This window comes from Centropristis striata, chromosome 3 (assembly GCF_030273125.1).
Source record: "Centropristis striata isolate RG_2023a ecotype Rhode Island chromosome 3, C.striata_1.0, whole genome shotgun sequence".
Classification (NCBI taxonomy): domain Eukaryota; kingdom Metazoa; phylum Chordata; class Actinopteri; order Perciformes; family Serranidae; genus Centropristis; species Centropristis striata.
Genome location: NC_081519.1, coordinates 6,999,869 through 7,012,614, shown reverse-complemented (window position 1 = coordinate 7,012,614; position 12,746 = coordinate 6,999,869). Strand labels below are relative to the sequence as shown.

The following is a 12,746-nucleotide window of genomic DNA, read 5'->3' as shown; positions in this document are numbered from 1 at the left end:
TCATCTCTGCTTGTCTGCTTTACATCAATTCAAACAACAGAGTCGCACATGTGTCATGTTTAAAGTCACACACTCGCCAGAAAACAGGGTAAGTAAGCACTAAAAATACTGGTGACAATGTTATGAAGGTTACTTCTTTTGTCTGTTCCTTTTTCAGTCTCTCTTTCAAACTTGGTGCAGACTCATTTGGAACAATATCCGAGCGCTGCTTGGAGGGAGATGGATGGAAGTTGTGGCTGAGATAACAAAGAGTCACAGCTTCATATCGGATAAGGGGTGAAAATGTATCCATGCGCATGGCATCTTTCCATCACCGCAGTAGTCATGGTCATTTTTTACGTCTCCAACTCCAAACGGCAGAGTCATTTGTCCCGGGAATGAATGACGATCGCAACCTTTCCAACTAAAAGCTGATGGTGACAGATATAAGGTTTCCAATGGGAAAGGCTTTTTTCATGTGATGTCTGGCTAAATTGCCTGATTTTAATGTTTAACTGTAGATTTATAACTGCAGGAAATGCAAACATTCCTGGAACTATTTGGTGTTAGGGCCAAGTATGAAAAAAAAAAAACGGACCTGGGGGAGGGGGGTAATATTCCAAGAAAAAAGGCGCAAATTTACAAGATTAAAGTGGCAAATCTATGAGAAAAAAAGTTGCAGATGTAGTTCCTTGAAAAACAAAACACTAGCCTACTTTTTTCCTCATAAATCCTCTACTTTTTTTCTCTCACAGATTTGTCACTTTTAATCTAGTAAATCTGTGACTTTTTCCTCAAAGATTTGCCACTTTAATCTCATATCTCAATGTCAATCCTTCTTCTTTCATACTTGGCCATAATACGCCGTCGTAAAAAGGGGCTAAGAATTGTGTTGGAGGCGAATGTGTCTGCGTTTGATTCTACTCACTGAATACCAAAGGAGACGAGGGAAACCCCGACCACCAGCAGGTCCAGGAGGTTGAAGTAATTCCTGCAGAATGCTCCTTTATGGAGAAAGGCTCCATATGTCGTCATCTGAGGGGACGACGGAGGAAGTTAGAGGAGCAAATGACGAAGAAAAAACACACATATTTCATCCAACGCACACTAGACACACACGCAGTTACACCAAACAGAACAGACCAGAACAGCTTGAACAGTGGCGGTTCTAGACCAATTTTACTGTGGGGGCCAAGGAGGGGCCAGTGTTTAATCAGAGGGGCACATTAAAAATCGTCAAAATGATATTTAAGCATTCAAAACCTTTATTTTAGCTAAAAGTCTCATATTTGGAAGAATTACATTGATTGAAGCAATGAGACTTACCAACATTAACAGTTATTTTTGTACGACAATGACATTTCTCATTTTTGTGCACAATTACTTTTTTTTAATTTTGAAAGTGCAGTACAGTGAGAATGATCTTTATATTTAGCTTTTATTGCACAATTAAACTATTATACAATGTACACATTCTGGGTTCCTTTTGTGTACAATGAGATATTGTTTGAACAAAAAATAGGTAAGAATTGTTCCGTCGTTCATCATTATAAATTGATCATTTTTTTTATTAATTTGACACAGGGGCCACAGCAGGGGCCAAGGGCTTCTTCACAGGGGCAGTGGCCCCTGTAGGCCCCTGTGTAGAACCGCCACTGAGCTTGAACATGTTAAACAGAACATATGCTCACACACATCACTCTCCACCTTGCACACGCGCACATGTCTCCACACTCTTTTAGATCACTCTGATTCAGGGTGGCGAGCTCAGAGCGGTGAAACAGGAGGCTATATCTACCGTCGCCACCCCCACAGCCCTTAACTACATGAATGTAGTAGTAAGCCATTCATTTCACAATCGACTATGGGATGAGGCAATAAAACATGCATTTTGTTGCCATGATGTCTACCTGCAAGAGCTCTAGTTATAGTGATTGGAAAGTAGAAATGGCCTTACTGTCACATTCATGTGGACCGTCATCTTAAAGCACATTCCATTATGTTCTTTAATAGTTCAGAATAAGGGGAAGCAGCTCCCAATTAAAACTTCAGAGTTCAGCAGGCAGAGAAGAAAAACCAGCCAAAATAACTCTTCGTCAAATAATAAAAGTAAAGGATTAATTTTCCAAGTGCATGTTAATGTGGAGCCTTGCAGGGAAATCAGAGACAGGAGAGCGCTAACTGTGAGCGCTGGAGATTTTGTAGTAAAACAGCGATCTCGAGTGGTTTTTTGCCCAAATGGCTGCAGACGCGACTCCACATTTCTATGCACTCGGTCAGGGAAAGCAGACTGAACCATGCTCGGCAGGAACATGGTTGGTTTTGCCCCCTCTTTTATGGGTAATCTGAAGAGCAGTCAGTACGAGAGGCATGGAGTCAGCTTCGACTGGAGTTGACTTCGAACACCTCCCTAAAGATGACCTCGAACTCAACTTCAGCCCAATGCCTTAACGATGTCTGAACAGCCCATTAAAATTTGTTGCATCGCACAAAGGGTTGCATCATGTTTTTACATATCATCAGAATCATTTCAGCGATGACTGCCCGAATGACGTGACACCCATGTGAGTATGTAATGTAATGTTATGTAGATGTGATGTTTCCTTCCCCCAACATGACTTCTTTGATTAGTGTGTTTTGAACAAATCTTGTGTTTGTGTAAGTGTGTGCAGAGTAACAACTCCAATATTTTTGCTTTTTTTTTAAAAGAGGTGCCGTGAAGAAAAAAGTAAATAAGAGAAAGGAAACAAACAAGCCAGGTTGTACTGAGTGGCAGGTGACACACAAGGAGAGAATGCAGCAAGGCTCTCGTTGTCATTTAAGGGGTTACCTTCAATATGATCTCAAATGTAAACATACTAGTGAAGACATAATCTGCATAGCCTAGGACCTGGAAGGCAACGAGACGTTTGGAGTGTTATTGGGGGTGTGGTTAGTCACAGCACGGACAGGGGACACATGGCATTTACCTTCAACACGATCTCAACAGTAAAGATAGCCGTGAAAGCATAGTCAAAGTAACCAAGTATCTGCAAAAAGCAACGTACATGTTTAACAAAGACAGGTCATCGTGCAGCGAAATACATCATTAATGTAATAAAGATGAAAGAAAAGAAAAACATTTGCAGCATTTTCTGGAAAGAGGTTGTTAGAGAAACACATTAATTACATCCAAAAAAGTATCCACTGACTATTTGACTTGTTCATAAAGTATTTACTATACTTACTCATTTCTTATGCAGTTAAAAAATATTACAATGCACTGAAAATGAAGCACCTTTTTTGCTTTATAGGACTACACCAGTGCTTTTGCCAGTTTTAGCTCAGATACACGGTCGCCCATAAAGTTGTAATAATTTTGTTTTCAGACACAATCCTCTGTTAACTGTGGTTTCATTTTCTTTGTGATGTGTTTGGAAGAGATTGATTAATAAAGTTTTGAGAAGATATACACTTTATCTGTGTCACACAAATCACATTGTCACAATCATTTCATGTAAAGAGGTAAAAAATATTTTATTCCAACTTTATGGGCGACCGTGTATGTATAAATTGCATATTCTTAACCCTTGAGCCTCACTGGGGATAATTTTAATGTTCAATAATTTTGTCTGTGTTAATACATATGGCTTACATGTTGGTAACTGTGAGGTTTTTTTTTTTTTTACATTTTTAAATCTTTTTTATTTTGGAAGTTCAGCCTCAGCTTCAATATGATAAACTGGGGCTTTTTTATATATATATTTTTTATATAGGCTATAATAAACTGGTAGGTAAAATACAGACCCTTAGATCCATTAAAACCAAAGTTTTTGATCTCAATACCATTACGCCAGAAAATCCTGCATTCTGTTAGATCAGGCTTTCAAAATAAAACCCCTGGTTTCAAAAATGTGGTTTTACTATTTCCCAACAGATTGAGTCATTCAGCAGTTAGTTTACAGAAAATAATTCAATTTGTATGTGTGTGTGTGTGTGTGTGTGTGTGTGTCTTTCATATAAAAACCACTAAGCACTATGTAGACAAACTGGCATTCAAGAGATAAAAATTCTGAAAATGAATGAATTGATTTGGGAGGTTATGATCAGGACTAAAATAATATTAATATATAATATTCTAACAATTTTAAGAAGGGGATACTTGGACAAAAAATGAAAAAAATAACATAAAAATAACGAAAGTTTATAACAAACTAGCATTTAAAGGGAAAAAAAGTCTGAAATTTACTGAACATTTGGAAGTGATGTTCAGGACTAAAGTTGGTTAAAACATATAACTCAGAGAAAGTATTAAATGGTGGTCGCATTCAAACGCTGTAAAAACAATTCCAAGTGACAAACAACATTGTCAAAAAGATAATGTGAATTCTAGGATTTAAAAGGTTGCTGTTGAGTGCATCAACCCCTAAATCATGACTGTTGGAGCAGAGCAGTATGAGCAGGTCGCCAGCATTGCCATTAAAATTGGACGGCTCGTATTTTCAAGCATTTATCCGGGCGTCCCGACAGGAACAGTCTTTGTCCTGGTAATTACACTGTATGTATTGTTTTGGAAAATAAAGGCAGGTAATCTTTTCTTAAATGTGCTATCAAGGACACAAAAGACAACGGATAATCTGTTTCTCTCTTTTTCAACAGCTACAGTGGACAAAAAGTGCAGCTCGAGTCTCCCTGCCGAGAAATTACAAAACCTATGATTTATGGGCAGATCAGACTCACAGACAAAATAGATAAATATCTTTTTTTCCCTGTCCTTCATTCCTTGACATCTCTCTGATATTGTCCTCTGACGGTGTTGTTTAAGAACAGATCTCATCAGGTTGTTTTTGTCTTGTATGTTAAATAATTTTACTAAATTTACTGAAACATAAGCATGAATGCTGCAGTATAAGAAAAAAATAATTTCATGCATAAACTTATGTGGTGAATTCTTTGGAACACCTTCAGTAGTAATTTAGCGTATGCAAGTTATAATAAATGGGCTAAAACATGCAAAACCACCAGCGTGGTCAACTAATAACTGCAGAACTGCATCTCAAAACGCTAAAATATAATAATGTCACTTGACTTGCTTATCTCTGCTACACAGTCTGTTAGAAGCCATAAACGCATTTCTATTGGACTTACAATATTACGAGCTGAGAAGTTTCGGATGGGATCCTCGGCAGCAAGGGAGACGGAGCTGAGCATGATGAACACCAGGATGAGGTTGGTGAAGATGTGGTGGTTGATGAGCTTGTGGCAAAACACACGAAACCTGGAGGAGAAAGGCAGAGACATCAGTGTGTGTGTCCATAGCTGTGTTCCAATCCCCATACTTCCTGTACTTACTGTACTTAGTTTGAGTACGCAGGGTGTTCCGATTCCGATCGCGGCGAAAAGAAGTGCACCTAGGGGCGTCCCGGTGGCTCACACTGGTAGAGCGCTTACCATTAAGGCTGAGTCCTTGCTGCGGCGGAGCCGGGTTCGAATCCGGCCTGAGCTCCCTTTGCCGCATGTCTTCCCCTCTATCACCCCCTTTCAATCTATCACTTTCAATAAAAGCAAAAAAATGCCAAAAAAATAATCTTAAAAAAAAAAAAAGAAGTTTACCTAATGGACCCTGATGTTGCCCTCATAACGGTCAAAAAGCTGAGTGTGGAACGATGTATACTAAACGCATTCAACGGCCGCCATCTTGTCTACGTAGCGGAAGAGGCGGAGCCAGGCAGAGAGCCGCTCAGCTCAAAAAAAATGTTTGTAATGGAGGCCGAAACAACAGCGGAGCATTGTCTGTCAACATCAGGAGGAGTATTAACGCAACATTTGCTGTGTTAATGGAGCCATATTGCCGGATTGTAGAAGTAAAGATTAACCCATTGAAGCCTGGAAAGCGCATACGTCGTTTTGTAGTATTTCTATAAGCTCTCAAATACTTTTTGAATTTCATTTCTATCTGCTACAGAGGCTGAAAAATCTATTATTTAGTAGAAGCGTTGACACTTCTGTTGAATTTCCATAAAAACTTCAGGTTTTAGGGGCTTATTTTAAAATCGCCCAGAGGTTTTACAGGCAGTTTTAGGCGTCAATGGGTTAAACAACACAAAGGGTAATTTTTTCGCCGTTCAAAGCGGGAAGTTTTTCACGGGTGACGAGCCGCGGCGGCTGTCGCGAGCGTAATTTCCGGTAAGTGCACCACGGAGTATTAGATTTGGAACAACACTCACCTGCTGAAATCTGCGTACTTAGTAAGTGCGGATAGCGTGCTGCGTTTAAGTGTACTCATGGAAGTATGGGTACTGGAACACAGCACATGTGTGTAAAGCCAGTGTGAGCATGTAAACAGAGCGTGTCTTACGGGTTTGTGCTGCTGAAGATGAAGAATGCGCTTCCCTCTGGGATAGGAGTGATCTTCTCTTTCTTCACCAGATCGGAGATGACCGGCCGGGGCCCCGATGGAACTTCTGGATCCTCGTCCTCCACCGCCGTGTCGTCGTTGTCCTCCTCTTCCTCCTGACAGACGAGTGAGAACAGTGTCAGTGTTTGGGACTCCTCAAACTCTAAAGATGAGTGTGAACTGTTTGACTCAGAAAGTCAGGATACCTTCTCGTCTTTTTCATCCTCTTTTTTGTCCCTGTAATAAAAACACACACATTATGAATGACAGAGTTTGAGCATAAATCTGAGCATTATATTTGTCACAGAGAGACCGAGTAGGAGATCCAGCTGTCACCCTTTCTTGTCTCCTTCGTCTGTGTTCAGAGACTCTGCATCTGCCAAGTTGTCCACAGCGATAGCCAAGAAGACATTCAGGAGGATATCTGAGTTTCAGTAAAGGACAACTCTCCCTGCAAAACAATCAAACACTGTGTTATACAGTAATTGAAAAAAACTCTTTTTCTTCAATTTCTTGTTCATTTTAATGCCTAGTACAACTAGGACTGGAGAAATATAATAATAACAACAAAAATAGCTCATAAGAGTTCATTTAAGAGCTGATATCTAGACATTTACCATGGTTTTCTTGATAATAACCAAAAATCATTATCAAGAAAACCGTGGAAAATGGCTAGCTATCAGCTCTTAAATTAAACTCTTATGAGCTATTTTTGATGTTATCATTATATTTGTCCAAACAAATGTACCTCTAGTTGTACTAGGCATTAAAACGAACAAGAAATTGAAGAAAACAAGAGTGGTCTAGTATTTTTTCCCATCACTGTATCTTCCATACATCAAATGATGATGGTTAACTCGTGTTTTGGCTGTTTCAGCAGTTTAATGTGTGTTTGCATCAGTGGTGGAGGATACAGTTTCCGCAGATGAAGAGGATGATAAAGTAAAAGCACACGATCATCCCAGAAGACGACGGGCCTCCGTATGCCATGATCCCATCGTACATAACAGCGTTCCAGTCTTCTCCGGTCAGGATCTAAAAATCGATCATCATGTTTATTTTGTGGGAGATGCATCAACAGTCACAAGCTTTATGATGACATAAGTGTGTGTGTGTGTGTTTGTGTGTGTGTGTGTGTGTGTGTTGACAACACGCGTTTACATGCTACAACCCTCAAACCTGCACTGAAAGAAAACAATGAGCCTGTTACAGTGGAGGGCTGTCATTATGTCAGATTTTCACTTTACGATTATCGCGGCCAAAATAAGTCACAATGATATTATCATTGCAATGTCTATTAAAAAATTGCTATTGGTCAAATTCATATTTCACTTTGTTTATTGCGCATGTTGCCTCTTTTTTTTACTCATGAATTACTCTCAAAATGCGTCGCCATAACTACGTAACAAAGTGGAAACGGAAATAAATGGAAATGATTTAACCACTGGATTATTTACATGTTATTGTCAAATATATACTTAAAATGTTTCATTTTTTTATGTGACATCATAAATACAGGTATAATGCAGCACCCCAAATTCTCACTCCCAACACGTCACATATAGATGCTTTTTTAGGACCCAAAGGCGCCACTTTTTAATGCAAAGTGTACCCCTTCAGCTTTTTTTTTGAGTCCGATAGACTTAGGAAAAGATGGTGGTTTTGGTTAAATATGTACATTTGTGACGGGTTCAAACGGGACACAGAAAGCAGGCTATTTGGTGAAAGTCCTGTGTTATTTTGACTCATCAGTCCACCCCGACAGCCTCACTATGTGGACTTTCTCACTCTTTATACTACTTCACCCTACTATCTCAAGCAGTCCTACAAGTTTTAAATAATAAATAATCCAATTGTATTTTTTAACATAAACCAAAATCTTGATAGCCTTAGAAGTGACCAAGGTTATAATAGTTTTGGATTTTTCATTAGTTTTAGTTTTAATTTCATTGTGAATTTTTGTTTTCAAATTCAGTTAGTTTTAATTAGTTTTTAGAGTGAGTTTGCTAGTTTTAGTTTAGTTTTTATTTTTTGAAAATCCTTAGTTTTAGTTTAGTTTTTATTAGTTTTAGTGTTAGTTTTAGTTTTTTTGTAATGGGTATGTGCCTTCATTTCCTTTGGTTTATCCATCTTAGCCCTAATAAGGTTATTAACTCTTACAGTTCTGGGTGTTTTGTATTTTTGTTCGAGTATAGACATCCCAGTCTCAGTAAACATATTTACCATGTGTTCCTGCATGTTCAAATAGAAACACTGAATTATGTATGAAAAAAGTTGACAAAGACGAAAACTAAGGACATTTTCACTATTTTAGTTAGTTTTAGTTAGTTTTGTAACCACACAATACAGTTTCAGTTAGTGATCATTTTTTTAAAAACTCTTGTTTTTATTTTTATTTCAGTTAACGAAAATGTTTTTTCAATTTAAGTTTTCGTTATTTTGTTAGTTTTCGTTAACTTTAATAACCTTGGAAGTGACCAGGGCATATACTAAGTGATACATCTGGCAGTCAGTGCTCTCTGGTGGACAAACTACAAAAACTTGTAGTTTCCCATTGACCTCAAATGCAGCTTTGCATTTCTGTACCTCTACTATCTGCAGTAAGCCAGTATTGCTTGACTGATTGGCCTTGCTACATTTTCTTCTCTTAGCATTCAACAGTCTGTAAACCCTCTTACCCTAATTGTTTCTAAATCTGTTTGTGCAAACAACTGTTCAACAGCTTTTTACAATTTTATCTGCATGTTCAGTGTATTTTCCAGCGAACGCAACAAAGGGCAAATGCTGACTGTTTGATATTCAGATGGGAGAGAGTGTAGCGTACAGATCTGTCATAATCTGAACAGTAAATACCTGAAACACAGTGAGAAGGGCCTGGGGGAAGTTGTCGAAGGTACTCCTCTTGGTCTGGGTCTCGTCAAAGTTGAACTTTCCACCGAACACCTGCATGCCCAGCAGGGAGAAGATGATGATGAAGAGGAAGAGCAGCAGCAGCAGGGAAGCGATGGACTTCATGGAGTTGAGCAGAGATGCCACCAGGTTACTGAGAGACTGCCAGTGACTGTGAAGCAGTGGAGAGAAGGAGAGTCAGGTGATAAACTGTACGCTGCACGTACACCAGGCTCAAACACAAACACAGCACGGTAACAGTCTTACCGCGTGACCTTGAAGATCCTCAGCAGGCGGACGCAGCGGAACACAGAGACACCGAGAGGAGACATGATTTCCAGCTCGACCAGGATGGTTTCAGTGATTCCTCCGCACACCACAAAGCAGTCGAAGCGGTTGAACAGAGACACATAATAGGCCTGAAGCCCGAGACTGTACATCTTCACCAACATTTCACACGTGAACAGGGCGAGCAGCACCTTGTTGGCCACATCTGAAACCCAGAGAGGAAGATGGAAAAACATTTTTTAAAAACCCACACAAAATGAATGAGAGAGAGAGAGAGTTAAGGAGTTTAGGTAGACACATGAGAGAGTACAGACACTGTTTTGCAACAAAGATATGAATGAAAGAATGAACAAAGAATCAACTCTGCTGTTATACTCCTCAGAGATTGTACGAAAATTTTAATTAACCCATTGAAGCCTGGAAAGCGGATACGTCGTTTTGTAGTATTTGTATAAGCTCTCAAATACTTTTTGAATTTCATTTCTAACTGCTACAGAGGCTGAAAAATCTATTATTTAGTAGAAGAGTTGACTCTTCTGTTGAATTTCCAGAAAAACTTCAGGTTTTAGGGGCTTATTTTAAAATCGCCCAGAGGTTTTACAGGCATTTTAGGCGTCAATGGGTTAATATAAAAAAATAAATACATTAAGTGTTCGCTAATATTTTATTTGTATTATACATTTCTTTTCAAATAACTGGAAAAATTATGAAAATATAAAAAAAATTCCATCATCATTAGGGACAAGAATTGAAGACTGGGTCCAAACTGTTTGATCCATCAACATCGTAGACCTCCGAAATTTTCAAATTCTTTTTATCAATGCCAGCATCTTTGACATGTTTATGGACTAAGAAAATCAAAATGAAAAAGGCTGAAGACCCAGCTCTTTACTGATCATCTACACACATAATCGACACACAGAACAATACAAAAAATATTTAAATTAAAATAAAATATTGCATCATCCTCACTCACTACTGAAAAGCACTTACATCCTAAAAGCACTTGCGTCCTAACAGGACTCAACTTTCTTGTGTTGTTTCTTGTCTTCATCCTGGCTTGTGTCATATTATCTCTCAAATGTTCGTCGCTTTGGATAAAAGCCTCTGCTAAATGAGATTGTAGATTTTAAAAAAAATGCTGTAAAATATTCAGATTTTACCCATTTTAGATAATAATTTTGGAGCTTTTCCACGTGTTCTTGTCCATGTGTTCCTTTTTTTCTACTGTTTCTATTGTGTGTCCAGACTCAGAGATAATAAATGTGCTGGCTTGATGCTGTAAACCTGTGGAAGCTATTTATTTTTCGTAATAAGGTAATAGACAAAGAATGGGACGAATAAACAGAATCAATAACGGTATCGGTCTCAATAAAGTCTTTCCCATCCCTAATTATTATGACGTGCAGTTTTAAGAAATCCTTTTTAATATTTTGGTTCTTTTTGGCTCATGGTTGAAATTTCTAGCTTGTTTCATTGAAAAGTAGGATTGATATCCTATTAAGTGAATGAAATAGACAAATTATGCAATAACATATAATTTTGGAATAAATTGGGAACAAGTTATGGGAATTATCGCAGAATTCCAAATGTGAGATGAGGAAGGACCCTTGCTCTGCAGCCCTGTAAGAGCCCACTGTCACATTGTCACAGATTATGAAATGAACATGATTTTGAAAAGAACAATTAATTGCAATGGTACAGTACCCCCCCCCCCCCCGATTTGTGTTTGTAATTTGATTTTGTATATGAGTGTATGTATGCGTGTCTTGTGGTGTTTGTTGTGGTTTGTTATGTCTGATCTATTATATTGTGGTTGATTGTGGTTGTATTGTGTCTATCTTATGTTGTATAATAATAAAAATGTTAATAATAAAAAATAAAATAAATTATGCAATAACAAAATTGATCAAAATGTTCCTTTTTAAATGAGACTTTGATGGTTACTGTAGTGAAGTACATACCCTGCACTTGTGTCAGCCACATGGGCTGGTTGTAATGCTCTGACGATATAGTGAGAGTGTTGAGGAACACAAGGATGATGACCAGCCAATAGAAAGGCACCGATTTGACAGCCAACCGGCACTTCCTGCGGCAGAACCTGTTCCAGCGGCGCCAGCGCCGACTGCGAGACAAGAAAGCAACATTGATTTACAGAAACACAGAATCTGGTCACATAGATTACAGCGCTGAAACAATAGAATAAAAACATCAGCTCATTGTTTCTTTTTGTGTTTTTTTAAAGGAAATCACTACAGTTTGTTTCCATTAATACAAAGAAAGCAGAGGAGTGAGGGGGAAGAGCCACAGGGGAACTGCATCGATATCTTTTTTGCAAGTCATACTGTACAGTAAATGAGCTGAAAAATACTGCGTAAGACTATTCTCTAAAAATATCTTATGGTACATGCTGACTTTCTAAAAGCTGTAGATTTATCATCCCCCAGTAAAGTCTCATTAAAATACAGTAAAATGAAAGCCAAGCACTAACAAACAAAAATCTGTATAATCTAGTGCCGGGGACAGTATGCTGTAGTAACAGCTTTATGCTGCATGCAAAGACACACAAAGATACTGACCTGAACTTTGACTTTGAAATTTTTTGACTGAAAGAAAGAAGAATTTGTCAAAGTTTATCCATGCAGGTTGTGGAAGAGGTTTGTGAGGAGCATTGAGTGAGAGAAAACATTTCATTTTTTTTTCTTTTCTGACAAATCAAAAGGCAAAGAAGTAGCACTTGTTTGTCCAGAGATGTTTTGTTAAATTTCAGTTTTCTTATTTTCGAAAAGGTTTGTTGTGCAAAGTTCTCACCACAGAGGTCCGCAGCATGGCGTCTTTTCATCCTCCCCGTTCTGATTCTCTGTGTTCACAGATTCTGTTTCACTGGCTGGAACGCTCGCTGCAGCGGCAAATAAAACAGACATTTACAAAGAAGAAAAAATACTCATATGAGCTTTGCAGTGGAAAAAGATTCTTCAGATTGACTATGATAGTGCAGTACATCCCAGGGGGAAGAAGTGCGAAAAGAAATCAAATGGAGACCGCCTTCATCACTTTCGGCTACTCTGACAGGCGAAACGATCTGACAAATTAGCAAAGATAAAAAGGATTAAGCTCCAAAAAGTTAGTGCGTCGCACTCATTTGATGGTGCTTTAAAAAAAGAATTATTGCATTTTTCGTTCGCTGCAGCTAAAAAAACTTTTGACCTCACAG

The 12,746-nt window shown here is 38.4% G+C and overlaps 1 protein-coding gene across 1 annotated transcript in view; it reads right to left on the bottom strand.

The window, feature by feature from the left end:
* Window positions 1-12,746, bottom strand: part of cacna1da (calcium channel, voltage-dependent, L type, alpha 1D subunit, a) — an 88,845-nt gene that overhangs the window by 30,736 nt on the left and 45,363 nt on the right. The window contains exons 10-21 of the mRNA XM_059329838.1: window positions 12,344-12,431; window positions 12,112-12,138; window positions 11,497-11,657; window positions 9,512-9,737; window positions 9,209-9,416; window positions 7,270-7,390; window positions 6,692-6,779; window positions 6,562-6,592; window positions 6,317-6,471; window positions 5,107-5,236; window positions 2,810-2,869; window positions 908-1,014 (exon numbers count right to left, since the gene is read on the bottom strand). Coding sequence (XP_059185821.1) covers window positions 908-1,014; window positions 2,810-2,869; window positions 5,107-5,236; window positions 6,317-6,471; window positions 6,562-6,592; window positions 6,692-6,779; window positions 7,270-7,390; window positions 9,209-9,416; window positions 9,512-9,737; window positions 11,497-11,657; window positions 12,112-12,138; window positions 12,344-12,431 — 1,402 coding nt within the window. The remainder of the gene's footprint in view (window positions 1-907; window positions 1,015-2,809; window positions 2,870-5,106; window positions 5,237-6,316; window positions 6,472-6,561; window positions 6,593-6,691; window positions 6,780-7,269; window positions 7,391-9,208; window positions 9,417-9,511; window positions 9,738-11,496; window positions 11,658-12,111; window positions 12,139-12,343; window positions 12,432-12,746) is intronic.